The 27,702-nt window shown below is 38.4% G+C and overlaps 2 protein-coding genes and 1 non-coding gene across 6 annotated transcripts in view; 2 read left to right on the top strand and 1 right to left on the bottom strand.

Moving 5' to 3' along the window:
- TXNL1 (thioredoxin like 1) overlaps window positions 1-13,198 on the bottom strand; it is a 32,445-nt gene extending 19,247 nt beyond the window's left edge. Inside the window, exons 1-3 of the mRNA XM_028102972.2 lie at window positions 12,917-13,198; window positions 2,608-2,704; window positions 531-704 (exon numbers count right to left, since the gene is read on the bottom strand). Of these exons, the coding sequence (XP_027958773.1) occupies window positions 531-704; window positions 2,608-2,704; window positions 12,917-13,014 (369 nt within the window). The 5' untranslated portion in view covers window positions 13,015-13,198. The remainder of the gene's footprint in view (window positions 1-530; window positions 705-2,607; window positions 2,705-12,916) is intronic.
- On the top strand, window positions 10,634-10,738 carry LOC114208946 (U6 spliceosomal RNA). Its single transcript, XR_003609194.1, has one exon. It is a non-coding gene; the product is annotated as a U6 spliceosomal RNA (small nuclear RNA).
- Window positions 13,199-13,322: 124 nt separating the features above from the next.
- The window catches only part of WDR7 (WD repeat domain 7), a 364,436-nt gene continuing 350,056 nt past the window's right edge, over window positions 13,323-27,702 (top strand). For all 4 annotated transcript variants that reach the window (XM_028102886.2, XM_028102888.2, XM_028102884.2 and 1 more), the window contains exons 1-4: window positions 13,323-13,436; window positions 15,825-15,883; window positions 20,276-20,343; window positions 24,919-25,164. The gene's annotated coding sequence lies outside the window, so the exon portion shown is untranslated. The remainder of the gene's footprint in view (window positions 13,437-15,824; window positions 15,884-20,275; window positions 20,344-24,918; window positions 25,165-27,702) is intronic.

The following is a 27,702-nucleotide window of genomic DNA, read 5'->3' as shown; positions in this document are numbered from 1 at the left end:
ACATTAAAAAAGAGAGAGAAAACTATAGGAAGTGGCAGGAAAGGGAGTCCAGCATATAAAGATCACACATTAAAATTTCCATGTCATTTTACACAATTGTCAAAACCTGAAAAATTTTTCCAATATACATTTCTTCACATTTTTTGGGGAAAAAGTATATATGTATAATTTTAAAATTACATATAAAGAAAATATTCATTATATGTAATAAAGTGAAAATTAAATGTATATATAAAAATATATATACATTAAAAATGATTAAATGTTTAAAACTGGCTATTAAGACAATTCAGAAAGCGGGTTTAAAAAAAACAAGTGGCAAAAAGAATTATTTAGGAAAAATTGTTTTTGATGAAGGCTTAAGATTATTATACATACAACAGAAGCAGAAACCCAATAATCAGCTAATGAAATTACTTTTAAAGATCTTATTTGAAAGTATTCTTAACTAGCAAAAGGTAACAGTCAATTTCATTTTAACGAAATAATGAGAAAAGATATATAACGATTTCACTCTTAAGTCTACCTACATAGCCTTTTGGAATATCTGTGTCCTCATTGCTTCCAGGGTCATTTTCTAAGTGCTGCTTGATTTTTTCTTCTAATCCAACAGCATCTGCTCCTTGATATTGATCAATTCTCACTTTGTTTCGAAAAAACAGAAATGTAGGTGTTGCTGATATATTGTTGGTGGCAGCTGTCCCCTAGAATTGGCAAGTTAGATGCTGTTAATGAATTAAAATTCATCTTAAACCACTCTGAATATTCATTCTACCTCTCTGTAGAACTTAAATATCACAAGCATGAACAGAAACCACATAAAATAACTTATTCCCAATTGTTATTTAAGAAAAAGGCCTACTACTGAGGGCACAACTACATTATCTTTAAATTCCCAATGAAGAACATGCATTTTTATCAATTTTAGTGTTAAACACTTCACCCACCAGTAGAACAATTAGCTTCCAATACAGAAATTAAGCTTTATACCACCAGCTAGCACTTTCGTAAGTACATGCTGTTTCTTAAATGGGGAAGCCCAAAAGGGTATTAATACGTCAACACAAACCACTGCTACTAGGAAAAAGTACAGATCTGAAAAACAGTAGCTCATCTCTCCATGAAAACGAAGTAACAACCTCACTCAACTCTACTCATAGAAATGATTTCTGGCCTCCCAACAAATACATTGCAACATTTACCTTTTAAAATTCTGCTCCACTCCACAATTATTATGAAACTAAGTACTGAGTGGAAATTAGCTACTTAACCACTGACTCATGACTTAAACTTTTCATAAGTATAAAGGAAACAGTTAAAGCAAACGTGTCATCTTGCATATTCAAATACTATAAAAAGGTACCACTACATTGTTTAAAGAAAAAAAAACCATAAAGTTTACATAGCGAAGTCTTCTCTGAAACTCAAAAATTAAAAAACAAAAGACAAAAAATATGACTGACATTTTAGAACAGTACTGTCCAAAAGAAATATAAGACATAAATGTGGTGTATATATATAATTTTAAGTTGCCGATATCCACAATAAAAAAGTACAGAGAAACAACTGAAGTCAATTTTAATGCTATGTTTTAGTGAATCCAACATTTGCACTTTTAACACAGTGTAGAACATAAATGACATATTTTACATTTTTTTCATACTAAGCCTTCAAAATCCTATGTGTATTCTACACTTACAGCACTCCTCAATTTGGATTTGCCACATTTCAAGTGTGCAATAACAACATGCTGCTAGTGGCTACCATACTGGACAACAAAGCTCCCGAGTGGAGACAGGAATACTAAAATAAGGACCAGTGATGGGAGCCCAGTAGTATGTGACAGACGTACTAAGCAATATTATGGGTTTAAACCAAACCCCAAACTACTCACTACAAACTATTATAACATTTAAAAATTCTTTTCACACTCAGAATGTATCGAAGACAAAACCTCACCAAAAAGAGGAGGTACACAGCTATTCCTTAATCAGAACTAAAGACTACATTTTTAGTGCTGGAAGGAACCTTCAAAAATTTTTCCCATTAACTCCTCCTCCATATTTCCACATATGCAAACACAGAATTGTCACAGAGTCATTCCACTAAGTAATTAGGGCAATCTCCCCACAACACTGTGGCTCAACCGACAGTGATTAACACTTTCAAGTTTCTGCTGAGTATGCAGCTTTGAAGCTAATATTACAAATTGATCAATTCAAATCAAACTATAACCAAGAATTCTCTGCCATGGCTTTCAAATCAAACAATGCCTCAGCAGTAAAAGATAATATTCTCTATTTGCAAAAGATAAACAAAAAAAAAGGTTAAAAAAAAGGACTTCCAGGTGACTGATTTAGTTGAACAGCTTATTAGTTTTACCTCAGAAAGATATTAATATCAACAAACCCAGAAGCAATTAATACTGAACTACCCTTTTTAACTAATGCAGCCACAATGACATTTGTGGTAATTCATGTCCATATAACATTTTCCCATCTTCAAAGAAGTACTATGTGCATAAAGAGAGAAACAAACGAAGGATGATAACAATGTTGAATTTCAAACCAATGTAAATTTTTTTTTTAAAGCACTCCTTTCCCTTACCTGACACTGATGTACATCAACTTCCAAGAAAACTGCCTGTGGATACTTATTACTCATAGAACTGAATGCTGGGGCAATCCTTAAACACGGTCCACACCTGTAAGAAAGGTAAAATACATGCTTGGTAAAAAAAAACAAAAAGAAAAACAAACAAACTAAAAACCCACCAAAAACTGTATTAATTTATACTCTAAAGAATTTGTTAATTAAAATATGAAATTAAATAAAATCTGATCATCCTAGCTTCAGTCTTTCTAGTCTTTCCCACTAGATTATTTAGATATACTTGCATCAATACCACATTGTCTTAATGACTACAGATTTGTATTAAGTTTTAAAGTCTAATGATGTTAAGTCTTCTGGCTTTGTTCTCACTGAGAAAAATTAAAGATGGAGATAAAAGGAGGAATATACTATGCTTATAAACTAGAAAACTCAACAGTGTCAAGATGTCAATTCTCCTAAATTTGATCTTTAGAGTAAATGTTAAAATCCCAGTAGGTATTCTTGCAGAAGTTAACAAGTTTAAATTCTAAAGTTTACAGGGAAATACCTAAGATAACCCAAGCCATTTTGAGGTTCAAGGCTGAGAAAATTAATTACTGAATATCAAGAACAATCACAAAGCTTTATAAATTAAGAGTGTACAGTATTGGTACAAGGATAAACAAACTGACCAAGGTAAAAGAACAGGTCCAGAAACAAACCCATCCTACACAGAGCAACCTGATTTATCAAGCATCTGACACAGCAGTGCAGTGGGGAAAGGGTGGGTCTTTTCAATAAGCAGTGCTGTGTCAACAGGATATTCACATGGGAAGATACATGAGTCTTGGCCCCTATACCTCACACCATACACACAACCAATTCCACATGGATTACAGATCTAAATCTAAAGGTGAAACAGTAACAGTTTTAAGAAAAAATACAAAGGATACTTTCAGAACTTTGGAGTAAGCAAAGATTTCTTAAAACACAAAAAACACCAAAGAAAAGAGGAAATAATTGATATACTGGAATATACTTGATAACTGGAAAATATTAAGACCTTTTGTTCATCGAGATACCATTTAGAGAGTGAAAAGACCCCACAGAGTGGTAAAATACACACACACACACACACACACACACACACACACACACACATCTGTAAAATATATCGAAAGGCTTAAACTGTTAATATGTAAAGAATTCCTACAAATCAGTAAGAACAAGACTGACACCCAAAAGGAAAATGGGTAAACTCCTAAAACTGGCACATGACAAATGAGGTTATCCTAACAGTCAATAAATATGAAAAGATACCTCACACTTCATTAGTCACTAAGGAAGCCAGGGAAATGCAAATTAAAACTACTCCCACCAAAATAGCTAAAACAAAAAAGAACAAAGTATTACCAAGAATGTGGAGCAACTGAATTGTTAGTGACTGTGCAAACTTTAGGAGTATAACCACTGTAGGGGTAAAGAAAAGAAACTGGCAGCATCTGCTACACAAAGACCTATGCCTACCTCATGAGCATGTCTGAAGTATATGAACAACAGAAATGTCTACACAGGTTTGCCTTAGGGCATTTGAAAAAATATTGGTAGTAGTAATATTTCTAATAACCAAAAGTGGAGACTACTCAAATTCTATCAACACAGAATGAGTAAATTAATTGCAGTTACTCCTACTGTGGAATACTATACAACAATGAAAATGATCGCTGTCAAGCGTCATGCAAAAACATTGATTAACCTCACAAATAATACTGAGAAAAGTAGTACATTATATGATTCCATCTATGCACAGCTCAAATACAGGCAAAACAAATCAATGGTACTATAAACAAAGGTTACCTTTCTGAGAGTTAAAGACATGATGGGGTCATGAGAGATATCAAAAAGCTAGTTATGTTATATTTGTCCAGAAGCTCATTACATGGGCATGTGTGTTCAGTTTATGAAAATTAATTAAGCTATACATTTATAATTGTGTATTATGTTGTATCTCAATAAAAATTTAGAGAAAAACCTTGGCAATAGCAGAGAGGAGCACAAGGAAAAGCAAATTCTGAAGTACAAGATATTCAAACTCACAAATGTTCATCCTCAAGCTGCGATTATCTCTCCGGTCTTAAAATTTTCATCAGTATATTCATCCCATGCCAACCTTAAGCCTCACCCCAAAAAAGCTAAGAAAATAAGCAATTAAGTTCTTTAATATTAAACTTGGTGCTTCTGAAAGTAGATTTTTGGATCTAACAATCCTCAAATAGGTCCTGAGACCAATATGAAACAAACATTTAGAGTCACTAAGCCTAAGTTTAGTTTACCAAAATACTCTGAGTTATCAGTAAGTCTTAAACATTATTGATGGGAGTACCAACTGTTATATCCTTTCTGAAGGGCCATTAATCATGATCTGTCAATTTTAAATGAACACAACCCAAGATTCAACAATCTCATTTGCATACATGTATCCTACCTAACACTCATTTTCACAATACGTATAACAAAGTTCAATTCAATGTTTATAACGGTAAAAACTAGAAACAATCTAAATGGCAGCAACAGAAAAATAGTTTAAAATGTTATGACACATTCATACCAGGGGATAAGGATAATTTGTAAATTTGTACTGTTTAAAAGAAAACTAAGTCTCATAATAAAATCCTCTATGACTACATTATAAAGATGTGGATATAAACACACGTTAGGTGTGTCACACAATAATCAGTTAATTACTTCTGTAAAGTAGGACTGGAAAAGGAAGAGAGTTTAGGGAAGACTTAAATTATTCATACTTCTGTATCCTTTTTTTTTTTTTTAGGATGAACAGGTACCTTTATTTTAAAATATTAAATAACTTGAGACCAGAGAATTTAACATTAACCGCATTTAAACAGGTGTCCCAAATGAAGCACAGCTATTTATGCTACACCACAACACATTCACTCCTGAAAAAAAATCTCCCTTCTGCAAAAGTATGCATTCAAAAAAAGACTTATGGGAAAAATCAGACTGAGACAAACCGTTTAAACCTATACAACTTAGTAAAAACATCCCTAAGACAAAACAGTAACGTACTCAGGAAATACTCGGACAGTCGGGCAGGTGGCTCAGACTAGAGGCTACCTCAGGGAATGTTTAAAATGAATAAAAACAATGGAAGTGCCGTTTAAGGTAATATGACAACTGAGCCACGGGTCTGTGGGAGGAAGTTCCGTACTGACCATGAAGCCCTCTACGGAGCAAGTGCTCCTGTTAAACTGGAGTAACTCTCTCAAAACAAACGTGGAAGGGAGCTTGCCTGTATCACTGAGGGGTTTGCTTCTTTCTGCTAAAGAATCTATTTCTATTTCTGTTCCTCACTATCTAGGAAAAACAGAATACGAACCAACACAACTTCCACATCAGACTGAGATCATCACTCTATTCACCAGCCATGTATGAGCTAATCAGTGTTAAAAAAAAAAATTTCTTGTAGCTAAAATAACTGTACTAAGATAACTGTTCCCTTTCAAACTTTAACCTTATCTAGATCCTGTTTAATTTTAGTTAGCCATCACAGGTTGTAACTTTAGTCAAAAATCAAAATAAGTCCTAGAATAAAGAAGCAGAAATAAATACAGCAGCATACTTTCACACTATAACCATTCAAATGAATTGATTAGTTATTTTAAGATGTTTGCCTGCTTAACATTAGTATTTAAGAGCTTAACATTAGTATTTAAGAATAAATTTAAATTTCCATTATTAGCTGAGCTCATGAGCAAGTCACCTGATTTCTCCATACAAAATGAGAAGGAACTAGATTCTCTAGCACCTTTCTCATATTTAAAAATATTATGCCCCAGGGATCTGGGTGGCACAGTCAGTTAAGAGTCCAACTCTTGGGACGCCTGGGTGGCTCAGTCGTTAAGCGTCTGCCTTCGGCTCAGGTCATGATCCCAGGGTCCTGAGATGGAGCCCCACAGTGGGCTCCCTGCTCAGTGGGAAGCCTGCTTCTCCCTCTCCCACTCCCCCTGCTCGTGTTCCCTCTCTCACTGTGTCTCTCTCTGTCAAATAAATAAATAAAATCTTAAAAAAAAAAAAAAAAAGAGTCCAACTCTTGATTTCAGCTCAGGTCCTGATCTCACGGTCATGCGGTTGAGCCTCGAGCCCTGTGTTGGGCTCCACGCTCAGCGCAGAGTCTGCCTGAGTCTCTCTCCCTCTTCCTCTGCCCCTCTCCCAGCTCCTCAAACAAATAAATAAATAAATCTTTAAAATATTATGCCCCAAATATGCCTGAATTTCAGGATCACACTTTTTTCTCTTGTGCAACCCTTGATTCACAGCCCTTAAATAATATACAGTCACAGAGCCTCTGAACTTGTAAAAGTGACCACAGATCATCTAGTCCTGAGGTTTTAAAAAAGAAAACAAGTTCTTCTATCTGTGAACCTCTCTTTGACAGAAAGGTTGCCTATTAAATCCAATATGTAAAATGGATATGTAAGAAGGATTCCGACTTATGCTTTTTGAGAAAAACACAGCAGACAACTCTCCAGCTTTCTGCAATACATAAAGAATCAAACCCACAAAACTAAAACTTTAAAACTGACCTAATCTAACACAATTATTGGATAAGAACTGAAGACCAGAAAAGTTAAAATGACTTGCCCAAGATCAGACACTCTAGTCAACGGCAGAGCCACAACAGAAGAGTTAACTCCTAATCCAATCCAATCCAATCCAATCCAATCCAATCCAATCCAAGCTTTCTTTGAAAGCACCAAGTTAGGTTCCTAAGTAAGATTTTGTTTACAGTCATAATATAAATACATTTTACTTCACGAACTTGCCACTCTTCACTATTTGCTAAAGTATTTAGTGCTCTGCCCTGGGCAATAACGTGTAAACACATTGCTGATAAATAGTAAGGAAAATGTATGTGCTTTCTGAAGAGATATTTTAAAAAAGTCTGTTTTTCCACAGGGCACAACTTTAAAGTAGGTAATGTCTAGATTAATTATATTTTAATTAGGGCAGGCATAATCATAATTGGTCCTATTAATAACACAAAATGGCTAGCATTCATTGAGCATTTACCATATGTTATACAATTTACAAAACCCTTAAATTCATTTAAGCCCTACAATTCCTCATTTCAGTCAAGAACAATGAAGTACAGTGCTAGAATTTGATCACAAAACCCAACTCTTAACAGCTATTCCCAAAACCCCAAAAGAGTGGCCTACACACTGCTTTTTGTTATTTCTAAATTAACTGCCAAGATTAAAACTATTTATATGCTCTTTAAAAAAAATCCAGACAGATACCATTTTGTAAAGTTCAAATTCAGGCGAAACTAATCTGTAGTGTTAGAACTCAAGAATGAGGAGAAGAAAGTGTGGCGGGGGATGGAGGGGGGGAAATCTTGATCTACATGTTGGTTAAAACTTAATGTATACACAAATGATTTGTCTACATTTCTGCATGCATGTCATACTTCAATTAAAAAAGTATACTTTTAAGAAAAATTCTCTATGTTCTCTGAGGCCTCACCATGTGCTAGTTATCTTAAAGCTACTACCTACCTCTTTCATTATCTGCCTGGTCCCTATGGACTACTGAGCCTGCTATCTCTGTAATTCAGTCTGCAGCAATGGTGCAACATATAATTAATACCATATGTATACATACATATATATACATACATACATATGCGTGTGTACGTGCGTGTGTATATATATATATGATGTATTATCTGAACAAGCTACCATAACCATTAGAACTCAACATCCTAATACACACTAACATTCTTCCTGGATGGTAACACCTAACCAACTACAAATAGGACCCACTTTAACAAAACTGAATATATGGCAAATACATCTATAAAAATGACACGTTCACAAATTTAAAGATAAAAATCATACTCCATATAATTTCACTTATATGTGGACTCTAAACAAACTCACAGATGAAAAAACCAGAAACAGACTCATAAATACAGAAAACAAACTAGTGGTGGTGGGGAGGGGATTGGTGAAGGGATCAAGAGGTACAAACTTCCAGTTATAAAAAAGTCATGCGGATGAAAAGTACAGCATTCGGAATGTGGTCAATAATAGTGTGATAACTGTGTATGGTAAAAGATGGTAACTACACTTATGCTGAGCATTTCGTAAAGTATATAACTTAAATCACTATGTTGTACCCTGTAACAAATAAAATATTGTATGCCAAGTATACTTCAATTAAAAACCAATCATTCATACTAAGTTTTATGGGGAAGAAAATGCATATTCTTTTAGCATTGGGGCTTACCCACCAGTGATAACAACAAAACTGGCACTGCTTATTAATCAATCACTAAATGTATCTGAGTTTATTTAAAATGAGTAACAGTTTGGAAATAACAGTTAAAAAAACATGTTACCACAGTATATAATTTCATTCTCTAAACAATACTGTTAGGTTACATGTTACTATTCCCATTTTACAGGTAGAGAAAAGAATATCAGAGAGTGAACTGAACTGTCCTAAGTTATAAGATTAGTTTGCAAGCAGCTCTAACTAAATTTTTAGTTAGATATTTATTTAAAAATGTCAGGCTCTATGCAATATAGAGATGAACCTGCATTTCCTTTCTACTTAGGCTGGGAAGAACAAGAACAGCACTTTATAATCCAAACTGCATTCAGCAATGGGACCTTAAGTTATTTAACCTGTGATTCAACACCGTCATTTGTAAAATGGGGATAATTTCAATTATTTTGAGGACTGAGTAAGTCAATATAAATGTTTAAACAAGTCTCTTACAAAAGCAAATAATATGTAAATGTTGAATAAATACCAGAGAAGGGTGCCAAGACCATTCACTGGGGAAAAGACAGTTTTTTCAACAAATGGTGCTGGGAAAACTGGATATCAACATACAAAAGAATGAAGATGGATCTTTATACCATATACAAAAATTAACTCAAAATGGGTAAAAGACCTAAACTTGAAAGCTAAAATTACAAAATTATTTGATGAAAACATAGGGGTTAACTCTTCATGACACTGGATTTGACAACGATTTCTGGGAAATGACACTAAAAGCACAAGCAACAAAAGATAAATTGGACTTCACCAAAATTTAAAGACTTGAGCATCAAAGGACACTATCGAGGAAGTGAAAGGCAACCAATGGGAGAAAATATTTATAAATCATGTATCAGATTAAGGAATACTCAAAATATGTAAAGGACTCCTACAATTCAGTAACAGAAAACAAAAGTCATTCAAAATGAGCAAAGAACTTGAATAGACATTTCTCCAAGGAAGATAAATGACCAATAAGCACAAGAAAATATGCCCAACTTCATTAGTCATTAATGAAAACCAAAACCACCAGACCACTTCACACCCATTTAGGATGGCTATTAAAATATAAAAAGTGTTGGCAGTTATGTGGAAAATCAGAACTCTCCTGCACTGCTGGTGGGAATGGAAAATGGTGCAATCACATTCCACTCCCAGGTATATACCCGAAAGACCTGAAAGCAGAGACTCAAAGAAATCCTTGCACACCAATGCTGATAGCAGTATTATTCACAATAGCCAAAAGGTGGAAACAACTCAAATGTCTATCAACAGATGAATAAGCAATATATGGTGTATACAATGAAATATTATTTAGCTTGAAAAAGGAAATTCTGACACATGCTGCAACATGGATGAACCTTGAAAACATTATGCTAAGTGAAATAAGCCAGAAACCAAAGGACAAATATTACATAATTCCACTTACATGAGGTATCAAGAATAGGCAAATTAATTCATAAAGACAAAAAGAAGTGACCAGGGGTGGGAGGCTGGGGGGTATTGGGAGTTCTTGTTTAATGAGTAGTTACTGGTTAATGCTTTTACCTGAGATAATGAAAAAATTCTAGAAAATAGTGGTGATGTTGGTACTACACTGTGAATGTACTTAATGCCACTGAATTATACATTTAAAAATGGCTAAAATGATAAATTTCATGTTACATATATTTTACAATTAAAAAACCGAGTGCTCGCTTTGGCAGCACATATTACTAAAATTGGAACACTACAGAGATGAGCATGGCCCCAGTGCAAGGATGACATGCAAATTCATGAAGCGTTCCATATTTAAAAAGGAAAAAAAAAAACTGAAAATACTGGAGAGCCACTGAAGATCCTTAAACAGTGACAATCTGCATAACATTTTATTAAAATTAATAGACAGGTATAACATTGAAGTGGAAAAAAAGGAGTAAGACTCAAAGTAGGGTTGGAAAGAAAACAGTTGCTGGAGAAAACTATGTTCTTGGCCTAAAATGGGACATTAACTTTGATCTAAGAGGTTTCCTACATGGTCTACTGGATATAGTTGTTTGAGGGTCTAATACTGATGCCCAGTTACTCCAGAGGGGTCACACTGACATAGTTTGTGTAGGAATGCTAATGGTCAAAATGTTAAAGAACTTCAAGGTAAATGTAACCTTAAAAAGATTTATAAATGTTAGCTATAAATATACTTTTGAAAAGTCCTCTAAATTCATTTTCTTTGTGTTTTTCCAAAAAAAATAAATTTTCATTGCATGAAAATACCTTTTTAAAAGTAAACAACACAGTGCTTTACCAATCAATGTCTGCAGTTGTTTATGGTTAAATGTTGCCTCATTGTTAATGGAAGTGTTTCCTTAATAGCAAAGTTTCCGCACTTTTCTCACTTGAATTATTAAATGATTTATCACTGTCATCTGTGCTGCTATGGTAAGGGAAAAGAGTATTTTATTGGGGGATGAAAGTCTATACACTCCTACAAATTAGAATTAGAAAAGTGAATTAAAAATGAGACTCATTGTTAAAATCATCTCTTTTCCAATTTTGGCCTAGGTACTTAACAAATGTACAGGTATCCCTCCATATTAAAAATATCGACATTACAAAACTGCTAAAGGTGGGAGGGCACATTTATAGAATTTTGACATTCCTTTTAGACATGTCCTTATAATGAAATTTTTATCTTCTTCAATTTAGTAAATATGAAAGTCCACATGTCAAATGGGTACTCCATGCCACCCTAGAAAATCCAATATACTGTCCCTTTTCAATTCTGTATAAACGAGGCTGGTGCAGGAATAAGTCCTTAATTGTTTTTATCTCTATCTGCATCCCCCAAGCATTAAAACTATCTAATCCTAATGCCACCACTTATACACTCAACATTTATTGAATCACATTCAGCAGCCATTAATCACTTTTTACCGATTAAAAATACTGCCTATGTTTATATAGTTACCTGGACAATTAAATGTGTTACATAAACAGTGATACCTGTAGTAGATTTCTCCAGGTTAGTTTAAATGTAAATAACTCCGGGGGTCAAGATAAATCAAATGGAGACCTTTAATCCTTCTAAGTTAGAAGGTACTGAGATACACAAGCAAAGGTCAATAAATACACACAGTCGCTGAAATCTTGGTTCTGAAGGCCTAGTTCCGACCTGTCACTCTTACAGAGGTACACTGCACACTCAAAATAGAAAATCCACCAGCTCTGCGACCAATAAATTATGTTGAGATTTACCAGAGTCAGTTAAGCATCGTTCCAGATCTCCGTCCTCTTAAACGATCAAGTCAAAAATGTAGCCTATTTGGCCAAACTCAGATGTCTGGGTATCTATACTGTACGTATTACTCACTCTTCATTTCTGTGATCAGATGCAGTCGCACACATAAGGGAGCCTAAGTTACAAAGTTACCAACCAAACGAATAACAAAACCATTAAGAAAATTAAAAAGCACCCGGACCCAACATTAATTTAAAATGCATTAAATGAGCCTCGGGACTAAGCACTACGTCGATTAGTTGAATAGTCCCCACTGAATTTCCTAAAGGTCTTACGGAAATGCAGGTCGTGAAGAAAGCCAAAGTGTTCGGTAAATTAAGATTTTAGGGTTTCTAAAATGCAAGTGACAGCTGGCTCCCCGAAACGAATGGGATGGGCGAAGGCTCCAACAGACTAGAAGGAAGAGAAGTGGGCCACCCCCAAGTCCAGAGCTCGTCCGCGGATGCAGAAGGGACGGGAGGCGATCTCCTAGGCTAGGGAACGCGGATGGCCAGGCCTCGTGCCCTCCAGAGACTCCCTTGGGCACCACCGGGGGCTCCAACCCAAGAGCGGAGGCCTAACTGGGCAGTGGTCTGGGGCTGCGGCCAGCGCTGGACATCCCGCAGCAGGAGATCGCAAGGGAGTCGGGACCCGGAAAAAGTGAAGGGAAAGCAGGGACGGACACACAGCGCCCACAGGGCTCGCGCCCGGCCTCACCCTCGCATGGTGAACTTGACCACGGCGAGTCTGGAGCCCGCGCCGCTCAGCTCCGGCTGGAAATCTGGGTCGCTCCCGACCGGCTTCACTCCCACCATTCTCAGCCCGGCAGGGCGGCCGCGACGCCACCGGCTTCAAAACTGAAGGAGAACACTCGGGAGAGGAAGGGGAGAGGTTCGGAAAGGCCAAGGCCTGAACACAGGAGGTGCCGACCGCAGCGTCTTCTCCGGGACTCTCAGTGCCGAGTCACGCCACAGGGAGCGGAGCGGCCGAGGGGGTGGGGACGGGAGGGGGGAGGGGAAGGGAGAGGCGAGGGAAGGAAAGGCGAGCGGCACCCAGCAGCCACCGCGCGACAGGGCCGCCGGCGCTTGCGCACGTTGGCGTCATTTCCGCGTCGTCCGTTTTGGCTCCCACCACCCAATCCTAAAACGCGACCCCTGGCTTCCCCCCCTCGACTGAGGAGCCCCGACTCCGGCTGGAGCGGCGCAGGCGCGGAAGAGTAGCAGTCACAAGCTCAGACGTGAGTGCGATTTAGAAGTTCGTGTGTACCTCCGCTGTACCAAGATCCGTGGCTTCTACCGAGTTTCCTGGGGTGGGAAAATAAAAAGGAGACCCCTTTTTCCCAGAGGCTCGTGGCTAAGGTTTTTACCCCAGTGCTGGAAGAAGTACTTTGTCTCGTATTCGGGGGGCAGATCGCCACGCTAGACAAAAAGAGACTTTAGGTACATTGATGTACGGAGCTCATGATACAAGGGTGCTCTCTGTGCACTCATCCAGAAAATATCATGCACCTGTTTTTAAGTTGTGCCTGAAAAAAATGAAAGCACCATCCTTCCTTTAGAAACACAGTCAAGTGATAGACGTCAGCTATAGAATAACAAGTATGCAAAGGAAACGGTGGGGACAAATGGGACAGGATGGGGCAGGGTAAACTTGCTAGAAATTGTGGCCCCGAGCTGGATCTTGACGGAAGAGAGCCAAATGGTGAGAGGAGGCAGGAGTATTACAGGCAGAAGAACGAGCAGCACCGATTCGTGGTTTGGAAGGGCTGATGATGTTAATAATAATAGTTAATAAATTATGCGCTAGACAAGATACATGCTCTTTGTGTATATTAGCTCATTTAATCCTCACAACAACCCTGTGAAGTAGGTTCTATAATTTCACGGTTAGACGAATTTTCCCTAGTTCACACACCTAGTAAGATGTCAAATCAGCATTCAAGTTGAGGTCGTCTTAACACCAGTGTGTTCTTTTAAAAAGTCAGGCTACGTGACAAATGATTTGCTTTTGGGTTTAGCTGGGGTGATGAAATTGAAGAGGAAGATAGAGGTCTATCTTAAGAGGACTAGCTTAAGAAATTTGTATTTTAACATGAATGCAATGGAGTAATCACTGTAGGGCAATTTTTTTTTTTTTTAATTACAAGAAAGTGTCTTTAGAGAAAGCCCTGAGGTAGCAGTGAGGAGGCTGGAAGGCAGTAAGACAAGTTTAGGTTACTGCAGTAATCCAGGAAGTGAGTTATGGGAGAGCTGGAGTGGAAGTGAAGAGGACATAATTATTTGAGAAGCAATTAGCAGCTAAAAATCACAGGATTTAGTGACCAATTGGACCAATTTAGAGCAATGACAGATGAAGGAGTCTACGATAGTGAAATATTTCAATCTTGTGGCTCTTTGTACTAAGTTAAGATGCCAGTAGGACATCTAGGTAAGGAGTATAGCAGACAGTAGGAAGGTTGAGTCTGGAACGAAAGAAAAAGGAGTAGGCTAAAGTTGAAGATTTGAGAGTCATTAGTTTTAAGGGTGAAAATTGAAGCCCAGGAACACAATTAAACAATTTGGAGACCAGATGGCAATTGTTGTCCCCGTTCTACTGATGATGAGGCTGACTTTCAAGAAGTGTATAACTCATTCAGTTATACAATTGTACGGCTGCTTAGCCCCCAACATTGCACCCAACATTATATTGAAACAGACTTTATATGCATAGAAATTTTTAGCAGATGTTATTGCAAGGTGATTCTCTACTGAGTGTTTTTTCCTCTATATTTTACAAATCTCTTCAATAATTATAAATAGTATATATAAGAAGAAGAAAGAAAGAAGATGCAGCTGGGGGGAAAAGTGCTATACAAAAATTCTACAAAAAAGGCCCAAGTTTCTTCCTTACCCTATTAGTAGTAATTAAAACAAAAATAATATTCACAGTTAATTGGTCTCCTATGAAATTTAGGTAATGTTTAATATCATTAAGTAAAATAAACTTTTGGTGGATGAAATTTTCCCCCAAAATGTTATTTTTTTAATTTGTTTATACCACCCTGAAAACCCCATTTACTAGAATTTCCATGAAAATTTTAGAAAAACTTACCATTAAACTTTTGCAAGGATGACTTGAAATTATTTTTAAAAGGATGATACACTTTCTCCATTCCTGAGATGAACATATTCAGAAATGCAGAATACACTGCACATAAACTCCCTCCACCCCATCCCTCACTTGGTGGGCATCACTCTTAGAGGACACGGTTTCCCAGGGTCTATTTAGCCTCAGCCTCAGAATTCTATTCAGCTCCACCCACTACCAGAATCAGCAGTCAGGATGAAACCTATCTGCCATCTCATGTCTTACTATAACTGTTATGACCTGAAATCCATAGATCTCAAACTGCAGTGAGCTTATTAAAATGTGGGTTTCTGGTGTCACACCCAGAAATTCTGATTCAATAGTGCTAGTGCATGGCCCAAGAATCTGAATTTTAACAGGCATCCAGAGAAGCTGATGCAAGGAGTCCATATTTTTAGAACCATTATTTGCTCCTACTTGTCTACTGTCACATAGCATTTAGAATGCATTTAATATGTACAAGGTACTGTGATAATGCTTTGAAACACCTTTCTTCCAGGGACGTCAAAAGGGAGATAAGACACTTCTACAAAAGCTAATAATACAAGGTAAAATGTGGTAAGTGCCATAGCAGAACTATAGATAACATACTATAGTGGTTGAGAAAAAGAAGAGAACATTTCCAGCTGGAATGAGCAGAGAATGCTTTATGAAGTAATATGTTCTAATATTCAGGCCTGGATAAAAATAAGAAATGCATAAATTTCTTCATTCACAGAAATGACTCCTGACTTTCCTCTTAACTCATCAAGAATATAGTTCACTTTAGACTCACCCATTTTTATTAAGCTCAGCCAGTCACTAGAGGAAGCTTTTCTATCATAACTTGTAGCTGCCATGGGTTCACTTGGCTGACTTTACATATAGATATGTTGGAGATACATCATCCATGGCTTTATCTCTCCCATAGCCCTTTGCCCATGGTAGGTACAAAATGAGTATCGGTTGGATAAATGAATGGCTAGGAAGCATAATAAGTATCGCAAAATGCAGGGGTACAAGAAATATTACTTTGATGTATAACTCAATATCATTTTGACTCTGAATCCTCACCCTCCTCCTGTAGTCAACTAGAACAAAAACAACCTTATCTCCTCCTCTGCCTGCTTCAGAAATTGTACCAAATTTCTGGATTTAGAGTGGAAGTGGGGCTTTGGAGTCTAGATGTCTAGGAGCACTGTCTCTTTCTACACACCATCTTGAAATCTAGCTCTTTCTGCTTCATGTGACTACCTCAGGGATTGGGACCCTTTGTTTGAAGCTACCTATAGACCCATCTGCCTAGACGCACCAGTCTGCCATTTCTTCTGGGGTGTTCTTCGTCCCTTCTCCCCTCCATAAAGATTTTCCCTTGTTTTCATTAAGAGTTTTATACTTTCAGCTTTTAAGTTTATTTGATCCACCATCCACCTTTTTGAGCCAGTTTGATGCTAATCATTTAAAAGTATTCTCATGATAGGAAAGAAAGGCACAATTTTCCAGTTTCATATATATTTGTGTGTTTGTTGGGGAGGCAGTATGCAATAACCATAAAATCGCTGATACGAGTTTTTCTTTAAATGTAGTCCTCCTGTAAAAAGTGGAGGAAATGCCACTTTCTAATTTTTTGAAGAGCAATAGCAAGAATATAATGCAGAGAGAACTTTTATTCTACAAAAAAAGTCTTCATAAATTCCTCTGAGATATAATATACCTCTTTAAATAACTGAATTTGTATTTGCAGAAGCCCAAGTATATAGATTTATTGATGAATTCCATAAACCATATGAAATCCCCCATTAACTTATCAAAATTACAACTACCCCAAAATTCTACATAAAAATAACTTCTGCCTGGGGTGCCTGGGTGTCTTGGTCGATTAAGCGTCTGACTCTTGATTTTGGCTCAGGTCATGGTCTCAGGGTTGTAAGATCAAGCCCTGTACAGGACTCTGGGCTCAGGGAGGAATCTGCTTCTCTCCTTCTGTCTCCTCCTCTGTCCCTCCCCCGCTCATGCTCTCTCTGTCTCTGAAATAAATAAATCTTAAGAAAATAACTTCTGCTTAATAGCTTATTGTTACCTTATTCCTGAAGAAGTAGAAAACATATCAGTTTAATTCTTTAATCAACCTGGTAATTTATTTAAAAAATAATTTTAGATAAGCTTTGATTTATTCTTAAAGTCTTGAGGGAAAAATATGTAATTTATGTAATATAAGTATTAAGTAGAAAGGACATCCTGCTTCATAATTTCCAAACCTTTTCTAGTAGGCTTTTGAATTTGAAAATTGAATACCATTTCCCATGGCTGTCCCTAGGTGGCGCAGTGTCTTTCAGTCAAAGGGGTATGATTTCCCCTTAGATATCAAATGCTTTTTTTTTAAGATTTTATTTATTTATTTGACAGAGAGAGACACAGCGAGAGAGGGAACACAGCAGGGGGAATGGGAGAGGGAGAAGCAGGCCTCCCACTGAGCAGGGAGCCTGATGTGGGACTCGATCCCAGGACCCTGGGATCATGACCTGAGCCCAGGGCAGACGCTTAACCACTGAGCCACCCAGGTGCCCCTCAAATGCTTTTTTTCTTTAATTTAATTTTATTATGTTATGTTAATCACCATACATTACATCATTAGTTTTTGATGTAGTGTTCTATGATTCATTGTTTGCGTATAACACCCAGTGCTCCATGGAATATGCAATGCGTGCCCTCTTTAATACCCATCAGCAGGCTAACCCATCGCCCCACCCCCCTCCCATCTAGAACCCTGTTTGTTTCTCAGAGTCCATAGTCTTTCATGGTTCGTCTCCCCCTCCGATTTCCCCCCCTTCATTTTTCCCTTCCTACTATCGTTTTTTTTTTTTTAACATATAATGTATTATTTGTTTCAGAGGTACAGGTCTGTGACTCATCAGTCTTACACAATTCACAGCGCTCACCATAGCACATACCCTCTCCAATGTCTATCACTCAGCCACCCCGTCCCTCCCACCCCCCAGCACAAATGCTTCTTTAAATAATGCTGTCAAGTCCCCAGACGGACCATTTGTCCCACTAACACCATATTCCTTAGTTTTGGATGCTAGGCAGTGTCTTGGAGGAGAGAGTTTTCTAGGAAATCATGGAGTGACCCATCACCATCGTAAATCTCGTCCTCCTAGAACATACTGAAGAAACTTGCTAGCAATTCTGAGTCAGTTTTGGATGCTTCCCAGGAATGTAAAACAGCTTTTTTATTCTGAAATTTATATCTGAGGTTCAGAAGTCATTAAGCTGCCTAGAGTTGCTATTAAGAAGGCTAGATAGATAAATATTTCTATCACTTCAGGCTTTGAGATAAAAATCCATATTTTAATTTTTTAAACAGTGTGTTGGGAGTTAGAATTAACTCTTTGAAACTGAAAAACTACACATGCCTTCATATAACTGTGTTTTCACTTAATCACTCGTAAAGAGAGTTATTTTTTGGCTTAAGGTGGTGTAGTAGAGATTGTCTGATTAGAATGTACACTTAGAGAAGAAATGCCTCCCAATAAAGACTTTTGCTGTGTCCAGAACCCTCTCTCAGGCATGCCCTTGAGCAAACACATACACCAAGCATATACAACCTCATCAGTCAGCCCATTCCTGAGGGGCAGTATGTGCATACTCTCAGTACCTCTGAGGGCCAGGCACTGCAGACATTCAATAAAAATAAAATATATGTTAGCTTCTATCCAGTAAGGAAGTGGTTATTTACACAATGTTAAAAACAGTATTTTCCACCAAAATTCAGAATATTAGAATCAGAAGAAAATTAGGGGGATCAGACCCAACTGGTAGAAAGTACCAAAGCACGCCACTTCTCACACTTTTTTGCACTCATTGTAGATGTATCTCTCTCCCTGCTAGACTGAACATTTTGACCACAGAACCAGGTTTTACACTATCTGAATGTCCATCTCAGCGTAGCACCCAATACCACTGGATGTTGAATAAATGATGCTTTCCACCTTGCCAAATTATATTTAGGACAAGTAAAAGAAAGTACTGTTTCATGAAAATAGAATTAAAATTAAAGTACTCATAGACACTGCCCCCGGCCCCACCCAACCCAGATTATTGTGGAGCAAATGCCAGGCATCATATAATTTCATCTGTAGTATTTTAGCCTGCATGTCTAGAAGATAAGGATTCCTTTAAAAATAACCTTCATAACCAAAATACCATTATCACACCTAAAATGTTAACAGTGCTTCCTTAATATCATCAAATATTCACTTAATGTTAAAATTCTCATTTTCTCCTAATTTATTTTATGACTTATTTGAATCAGTATCAAAATAAGGTATATACATTGCATTGGTTGATATCTATCTCATCTCGTTTTTTTTTTTAAGATTTTATTTATTTATTTGAGAGAGAGAAAGAATGAGCTGCGTGAGGGGCAGAGGATGAAGCAGACTCCCTGCTGAACAGGGAGCCCAATGTGGGACTCGATCCTGGGACTCTGGGATTATGACCTGAGCCGAAGGCAGACACTTAACCGACTGAGCCACCCAGGCACCCCTGTTTCATCCCGTTTTTATTAAAACTTTATTTCTTTTTCCTGAATTTTTATTTGAAACGATTCAAATGGACAGAAAAGTTGCAGCAGCAACAGAAATACCAGTAGCAGAAGTGGAGGAAGAGGGAGAAGAAGGTGGCACAGTGAGAAGGAGGGTACACTTTCTTGCTAGCCACTGGGGACTCCCCAACAAGAGTGTGCTCATGACTAACTTTGCTGTGCTCAGATGTTTGCCAGGGCTGCCCCAAGAATAGGTAATCCCAGCTGGAAAGCTGAGGAGACCCTGAAGAAGCTTGTAGCAGGAGCAGTAAGCAAACCCTCTCCATGGAGCTCGAAAGTGGAATTTCCTGGAAGGAAAATCTGGGCAGTGCATCTTTGTGTCTTCCATCGTCCACTTTGTGACACATGGATCCTCTTCTTGGCAGGGGATTGAAGAACAACTCTCCCCCGGCTCTGGTGGTTCTCTCATCCTGACGGGAGAAAGAAGAGAGAGGTTAGTAGGACAAACTACAACCCTTGTTGCTACAGCCTATGACAGTGCATCATGCCCTTCTTTTTTTTTTTTTTTTTAAGATTTTATTTATTTATTTGAGAGAGAGAGAGAGAGCATGGGGGAGGCACAGAGTGAGAGGGAGAAAGAGTTTCAAGAGACTTTGTGCTGAGCACAGAGCCCGATGCGGGGCTCAGTCCCAGGACCCTGAGATCACAACCTGAGCTAAAACCAAGAGTTAGCTGTTCAACCAACTGCACTACTCCAGCACCCCTCAAGTCCTTCTTTACTATCCTAATTTCCCCTCATTGATCTTGGTAGCTTGATGAGGGACTCCAAACCCTTGTTTGTGAGGAGCTCAAGCACTCCCAACTTTAACACGTTCACTCTTTCCTAGAAAGTGTAAGTATGAACCAAATAGAGATATTTCTAGAGAAAGACATCCTGTTACTTAGAAGAAATTGTTTGATTTAGCGGAAGTCATGAGATAGGAAAAAATAAGTCTCACCAGTTGACTTTCATGTCATGTGAGAAAGTACAAAGGGAAGCTCTTAAAGAATTATAATTACGCAAAACCATGCAAAGAACACTTACTAATCTACTCTGCTGCAACATGATAAATTGTGAAGACCGCTAGTATTAACATGAAGCTCCCAACCGTGACATGACTTCTAGGTGAATGGGTCCACTAAGGAAGGGACAGAATTAGCAAAGTGTTAGGCCCTGTTGGGAACACCAAATCACAGATTTACAACCTACAGGAAAAAAATAATAGCACACATGAAACAATCTGGAAATGACAGCAGTAATGAGGCTAGTTGGACCACCAGGCAGAAATTTGTAAAATGCAGGAGCAAATCTCCTTGCCTTTTGGAAAACTAACTTGGAACTTAGAAAGTCCAGGAAGCATTGGTGTATTGTAGGGTAATTGTTACTAAATTCTAAAGATAGGGTACTACTTAAGTTTTATTTTTTTAAATGCCTATATCATTAAAACATAGCATGTTAAAATTTTTGACCCTTACCCCATACGTTCTGTTTATGGTTCTCTTCTGGTAACAACTATACGTTATTGGTTAAAACAGTGATGACAACTTCTCCTTTGTCTCCGTGCCTCTCTGTCTCCTCCACCTAGTGTACATGATGCATTGTTGCCGGGCCGATTTTTGTGGCTGACACACCCTCCAGGGATTCCCCAGTGAGCCACACTCTGTCCAATCCTCCCTCCTTGAGTGCACATGATACCTGTCACTTGCTTCTAACCAGTAGAATATGGCAAACAGTGACGGGCTGTCACTCCCTTCATTAAGTTACTATCTGCAGATTTATCTGTCTTTATCTATATCTATAGCCATATAACTCTATCTTTCTTGCACCCACTAGAGAGATGCTCTTTGCTGGCCTTGAAAAAGTAAGCTGCCACATGAAAGGTCTTTGGTAAGGCTCAGGTGACCAGGAACTGTAGGTGTCCTGTAGGACATGAGGGTCCTTAGACATTTATCCACAAGGACAGGAATCAGATTCAGATTCTTCCCTAGTTGAGCCTCCAGATGAGATTGCAGTCTGACTGACATCTCAATTGTCGCCTTGTGTGATCACAGAGGACCCAGTTAAATTGTGCCTGAACTCCTTTCCCATGGAAACTGCGAGGCAGTACTAAACTTGTGGGAATTTGTTATATAGCAATAAAACCAAATGTAATGTTGTTAGGAAAAGCACCACTCTAATATATTGGTCAAAAGTGTTCAGTGGCTTTTCACTTCCTTTGGAATAAAGTCCTGAAGGCTTCTAAGGGCATTCAAGGCCTCTCCTTATCTGACCTTATTCTATTTTCCCCATGTTATTTTTTTATTACTGGGCTTAGGCCCAATCTGAGAAAGACTGTATCAACCAAAGAGAGAGTTCCAGGGCAAAGATTGCCCATTGAAGGAGTCCCTCATGGGGCAGAAATAACTAAGTCTTAATACCACAGTTTCCCTTATATCTGCTTTATGTCCCCTGTAGTTCACTTCTAATTTAACTCTCTGTTTATTATATATGTGTCTATATATATTCGCGTTTTACATTTCATATGTTATATGTATACACACACTTGTATACATTTCAAAACTAGCAACAAAATTGTTTTCCTTTCCCAGTTCTTCCTATTCCAAATCCAATTCGTTTTTGTAGACCTCCATGAAATCTAATGTGATTATCCTTCCTCATCTCAGCCTAGAAGTAACTCATCTCTTCTCCACTACTCCTTATGTAGTCCTTATTTCTCATACTGTGCTATATTATAGCCATACGTCTTGGGGGAAATTTGCCATTCTTTTTAGCTGCCCAAACACTTTCCAATGTTTAGAGAATTCCTCATTTTGTGAGCCTTGGTGGGAAGCAAAGCTTGCTTTCCTCTATAGAACTGAACATGCCAAATTCTTCCTTTCTTGGCTTTGCTTTCAGTTAAGGTTCAATAAATTGATGTTGAACTGGATTTTTTGGTTGTGTAAATCTTTTAAGATTTTTGTATAATTCCTCTAGATGACAGGAATAAATAATTTACTCAAAAAATATACTCAGGATCAACTACTGAAGGTCCAAGTCTTAATTTTCAGGAAGGTTACACATGTAAAATATATATGTGCATATAAAAATGTGTGAATTTTTCTGAAACAGAAGCATGTTATTCATTAATGTTTGAATCTTTATTTTAGTCCTGTGGCTCAGGAGATTGCATGCATTTATATATAGACTTTGGCAATACGTTTTGTAAACTTGGTAGAGAGGGGCCAGAGTGTTAGTAGTCTGAAGGTTTCTCATTAATCTTCCTATTAACCTTTGTATTCCTAGGAAGGTATTTGAACCGTGTAAGTTCAATTAATATTTGTTGAATAAAAGTCAACTTTAGGAGGGATATTTTATAGATTTCCTTTACAAACCAAACAAGCTTTAATGAAGCCTAAGATTATCCCCTGGTAACCACTCTGCTTCCTGTATTTCCAAAAAGTTCTTGTAAATTGTAAAGGGGATTATGAACTTAATGGTTTAAATGTATTCATCATCACAACAGAGTGAATGAGTATATTGAACCCAGCTGTCCAAAGAATTAATTTCTTCTATTTAACATAATTTCCCTGCTCTTCCTCTGCCCCCATGTGATTGCAAGGCAGTTAGTCAAAAGTTGAAGAAAATCGTAGCCTCCCAATTTGCAGTATAAGACAGTTTCAGAATTGCTGATTTTCAAGTGTTCTCTTGACTTCCTTGGTCAACATTATGATTTAGTTTTTCTCAAGATGGCAGCAGAGCTGTACTCTACAAATAAACAGCATATAGGAAACAACACCTTAGACATAAAGGAGGCTAAGGGGCCTAGTGAGGGAAAAGGGGGTGTGCCCCCCAGAACAGTGATAGGTCTGCAATGTGTTGCAGGGAGGAGGACTGTCTATGCTGGAAAGAAGGGGAGGAAAGAGTTTGTCATTTGCAGGAATAATAAATTGACAGGAAGCCTTTTGACTAAACCAACACTTAGGTCTCTTTTGACAGGAAAGGATCCTGTCTCAAGGAGTTGTTTCTGCCCTGTTCTAATCCCCTAGTGAATCCCCTGCTTCCGACCCATCCAGCAGGATTTTGCTACCCAGGACTCAATCCAAGGACGAGAAGCAAAGGGAACCTGGGAACTCCTTAGCAATGGAGGATCTCAGAAACCCACTTTAGACCTACTGAATCAGAAACTTTATTTTGACAGCCTCCCCAGGTGATTCGTTTACAGAACTTACTTTTGGGGACTGCAATGGAATTCTTGTCCCATAAATCCGTTGGTGAGATTATGAAGGACAAACTGACCATTGGCTGCCAGCATCGCCCCACTTTCTCCCTTGGCTACTATTCATTAGTTCAACAAATATTTGGGAGGCAGATGGGCAGTCGTAATAAGTAATTAACATTTATTGAGCTCGTTTAGCCTCCTAGATACCCATGAGGTTATTATGCCTATTTTTTATATGGGGACTTGAGAATGAAGACAAGTATCATGCCCCAGATGACAGTAACAGTGCGCACTGGAGGCCCCGGGATCCCAATGCAACCCTCTCTGAATTCAGATCTCCCGCTCCACCAGGCTCTACCGCCCACACAGAGAGTGTACATTCATTTCCTCTTCTCTACAGGAATGTTGTACAAGGTCAGACTTCCTCTAGTCCAGAAGCAGAGTTCCTCCTCTGGCTCTCTGTGTCGTGGGCAAATTTTAAGTTCGAGGTCAGAAGGAAACAGTAACTGAATTCCAGAGCTAACACTTTCCAAGTGTCTGGACAGAGCCGCAGGGCAGAAGAGTAAACTTGCAACATCCTGGGAACACCTAGACTTGCCATTTCATTCTTCCCTCCATCTTGGTCCTCCCAGGATGGGCATTGGAGGCGAGACGAGAGCCTAGACCACACTTCCCATAATAAAAATGGCGGCCGTGCACTCTTCGCCCACAGTCGACACCCTAACCTCCGTTCGGTCTCCTTGGTAACGTGGCCAGCTTCTCTGGCTCCAGCCTCGGCCAGGCAAGTATGGAAATGATGATCATTTCCCTCCCCCTCATTTTTGCGACAGTTGCAGCGAAAGTCACGGCAGTTGGGTGTCAGCTGATTTACTGCAGCGGCGGCGGTGGCAGCGGCGGCAACGGCACCTTGCAACCTCGGTGGGGAGACGCCGGCTGGGCTCGGGTTGTGGTTTGCCTACCCGGATTTGAGCACCCCACATCTTCCTCACATAACGTCCTCGCCTTGTCCACCTTTGACGGGGCGCCCACGGGTGGTGGGACGGACAACATCGCGGCATGAGATGAAGCTGTGACAGGTGAGGAGGCTTTCGAGCTAATCCAGGGGGAACCCCAGCGTGGGACGTGCTTGCAGTGGAGGTCAGGGGCCGGGGGTCAAGGGTCACAGTCAGTTCTGGCCGGGGACGGTGCCAGCTGTTCGAGCGCTGCTGATGGAAGTTCTCTGTTCTTGACCGAGCCTGCAGGTTCAGGCCCACAGCTAGGCGCCTTTGCCTGGAGCGGGGATTCGGCCAGGGGTCTTTGGGGTTCCTTGGCCTGGTGAATGACATTTGCTTCAGGCGACACTGGCTTTGGTTTTGAGATGGGACCGCCCTGCCCTCAGTGGCAATCTAAACAGTGAGGTGGTTTGTGATGATGAGTGGGTGGTTATTGACTGTGCTTTCGGATAATGTGCTTGCTTTTGGGGTACCATGCTCTCCTTACCTATTGGTACTTCTCTCCAGTTTGCCCTTGCCTAAGGTATTAACGTATGTTAGAGTTTCATCTTTGAGGTGCCACCTTCCTGCCCTCCATCCTTTTGCCCTGGGACTTGGCTTAAGGATACCTGCTACTCCCACTTAACTTACTTTTGGGTCCCAGCGTTCTGAAGCCATATGTTTGGAGTCAGCATTACCCTGCCCTTGATTCAAAAATTGCGTTTTATGTTTTGATTCACTTGCTTTGTCAGTTTCTCAGGTCCCAGGCAGAATTTGCTGGTTCTTGTAGCTTGAAATTATGGCAGGTACAGTTGCATCTTAGACAGCATTGGCAATGTTGATGCTACGGATTTTAGGATTCAGTGAGAGGAACAGCTTGCTTTCATGGTAACATTCGCCATAAGCCAAAAATGGCAGGCTATGACTCTTTTAGATGCTTATTGCTTAGGACTTTATGAATAAGATGGCAAGAATCGCAGGGTGTAAAAGAAAAATTGAGTTTTTGAAATTTTGGTATGACACAGATTTTCTTGCTTTATAAGCTACTTGTGACAGTGGAAGTGGAGAGCAGTTTAAAAGTAAAAATAGTGTGTTGAAAGGCCTTTATTTACGAAGAATCCAAAACTGCCTTGATTTCATTGAAAATAACATCTTAGTTATTTCAGATTGGGAAAACAGTATAAATAGATAGTAAATGCCTTGTTAATTTCAACAAGAGATTCTTACAGAGAATTTATTTACTTAAATGTCTATCTTTATTTTTAAAATACTCCAGAGCTCTACTTAAAACTAGACTATACATTTTTTCTTACTGCCACCTGTACATAGCTAAATTTTAAAAGATTTGGTAGGTAAATCAAAGGGACTGAGCCTTACTTTATTTATCATTATGGGAACTTACATTTTGAGTAGCAAATCTTGTATCTTATAATTTCCTTTTATTTTTATCTTGGATATAAGTTCTGTTTTGAAACAAAGTGAGTGGGGTGGTTTATCTATTTAACAGGCTTAGCATTGAACACTTTAAAAGTAGTGAGCTAGTTTTTGTGTCTTTGTCATGAGAAAAGCAGGATAACATTTAGCTTTAGTAGCATTCTCTGTGTTAGGTGTGAGTACTTAAAAAGTTTGTTTTGGACCTCAGGTGAAGAGAATTGAATTAATTTTCTCAATTCATTGATCATCATTGGCTGTCCAAGGTGTGTTTCCTGGTTTTTTTTTTTCATTGTATTTTATTTCCAATTCCCACTCCATTTCCTTGCTCATCAACCCATGGGAAACCGTTTTTAACATGTGTGATGTGTATCCTTATGTTCGTATGTGTTATTAAATGTATATTGTTTTGGGTGCCCACATTTTTGATTTTTAGAGATATGGTATATTTTGTATATGTTACATATCACATATGTTATATAATATTGTATATTGAAAATTTTTTTCTCTTCCTACCACGTTTTAAAGATCTATTTGTGTCACTCTCCATTGCATCTGACTGCTGCACAGTATTTCAGAGAGTATATCCGTGACAGGTTTCCACCTACTCTCCTATTTGCAGATACCCATTTTACCTTTATTTTCCTACTGCTGTAAACAATTCTATAATAAACATACCTCCAAGATCTCTGTGATGCTTTCTTTGAGATTTACATCCAGGAATGTGATTTCTGGATCACAAGGCATTCATATATTTTATCAAAGGACTGCTAGATTGTGTTTCAGAACAAACTGTAATAGTTTATACCTCTGCAGGCAGGTCTGGGGGGTTTCTGTGCCCTTGTAGCTCCACTGTTGCTTAGTGTTACCCAGTGTCCTAGTTTTTCCACACTAATTGGTACAAAGTAAAATCTCATTTTAAATTACATTTCACTATTACTAAGGAGTTTGAGGATTTCTTCGTGTGCATTTTATCTTTTTGATTTTCCCTCTTGTAAAATTGTTCATCCCTTTCTCATTTTTGAGGTTTCATTCCTTGTTGATCTGCAGAAGCGCTTGTATTTCCTTAGATACTAGTCTTTTAAATATTTTAAGTATCCCTGTTCCTATTTTGTCATTTGTCTGTAACATTTTTCATAATGTGCTTCATTGAACAGAAATCCTCAATTTTGATGTAGTCAGATTCTTAAAAATTTGCCTTATGGTTTGTGC

Source organism: Eumetopias jubatus, unplaced genomic scaffold (assembly GCF_037043125.1).
Source record: "Eumetopias jubatus isolate StellerSeaLion01/CBP00866 unplaced genomic scaffold, mEumJub1_p1.0 scaffold_16, whole genome shotgun sequence".
Lineage (NCBI taxonomy): Eukaryota > Metazoa > Chordata > Mammalia > Carnivora > Otariidae > Eumetopias > Eumetopias jubatus.
This window is presented reverse-complemented; position numbering and strand designations above follow the sequence as displayed.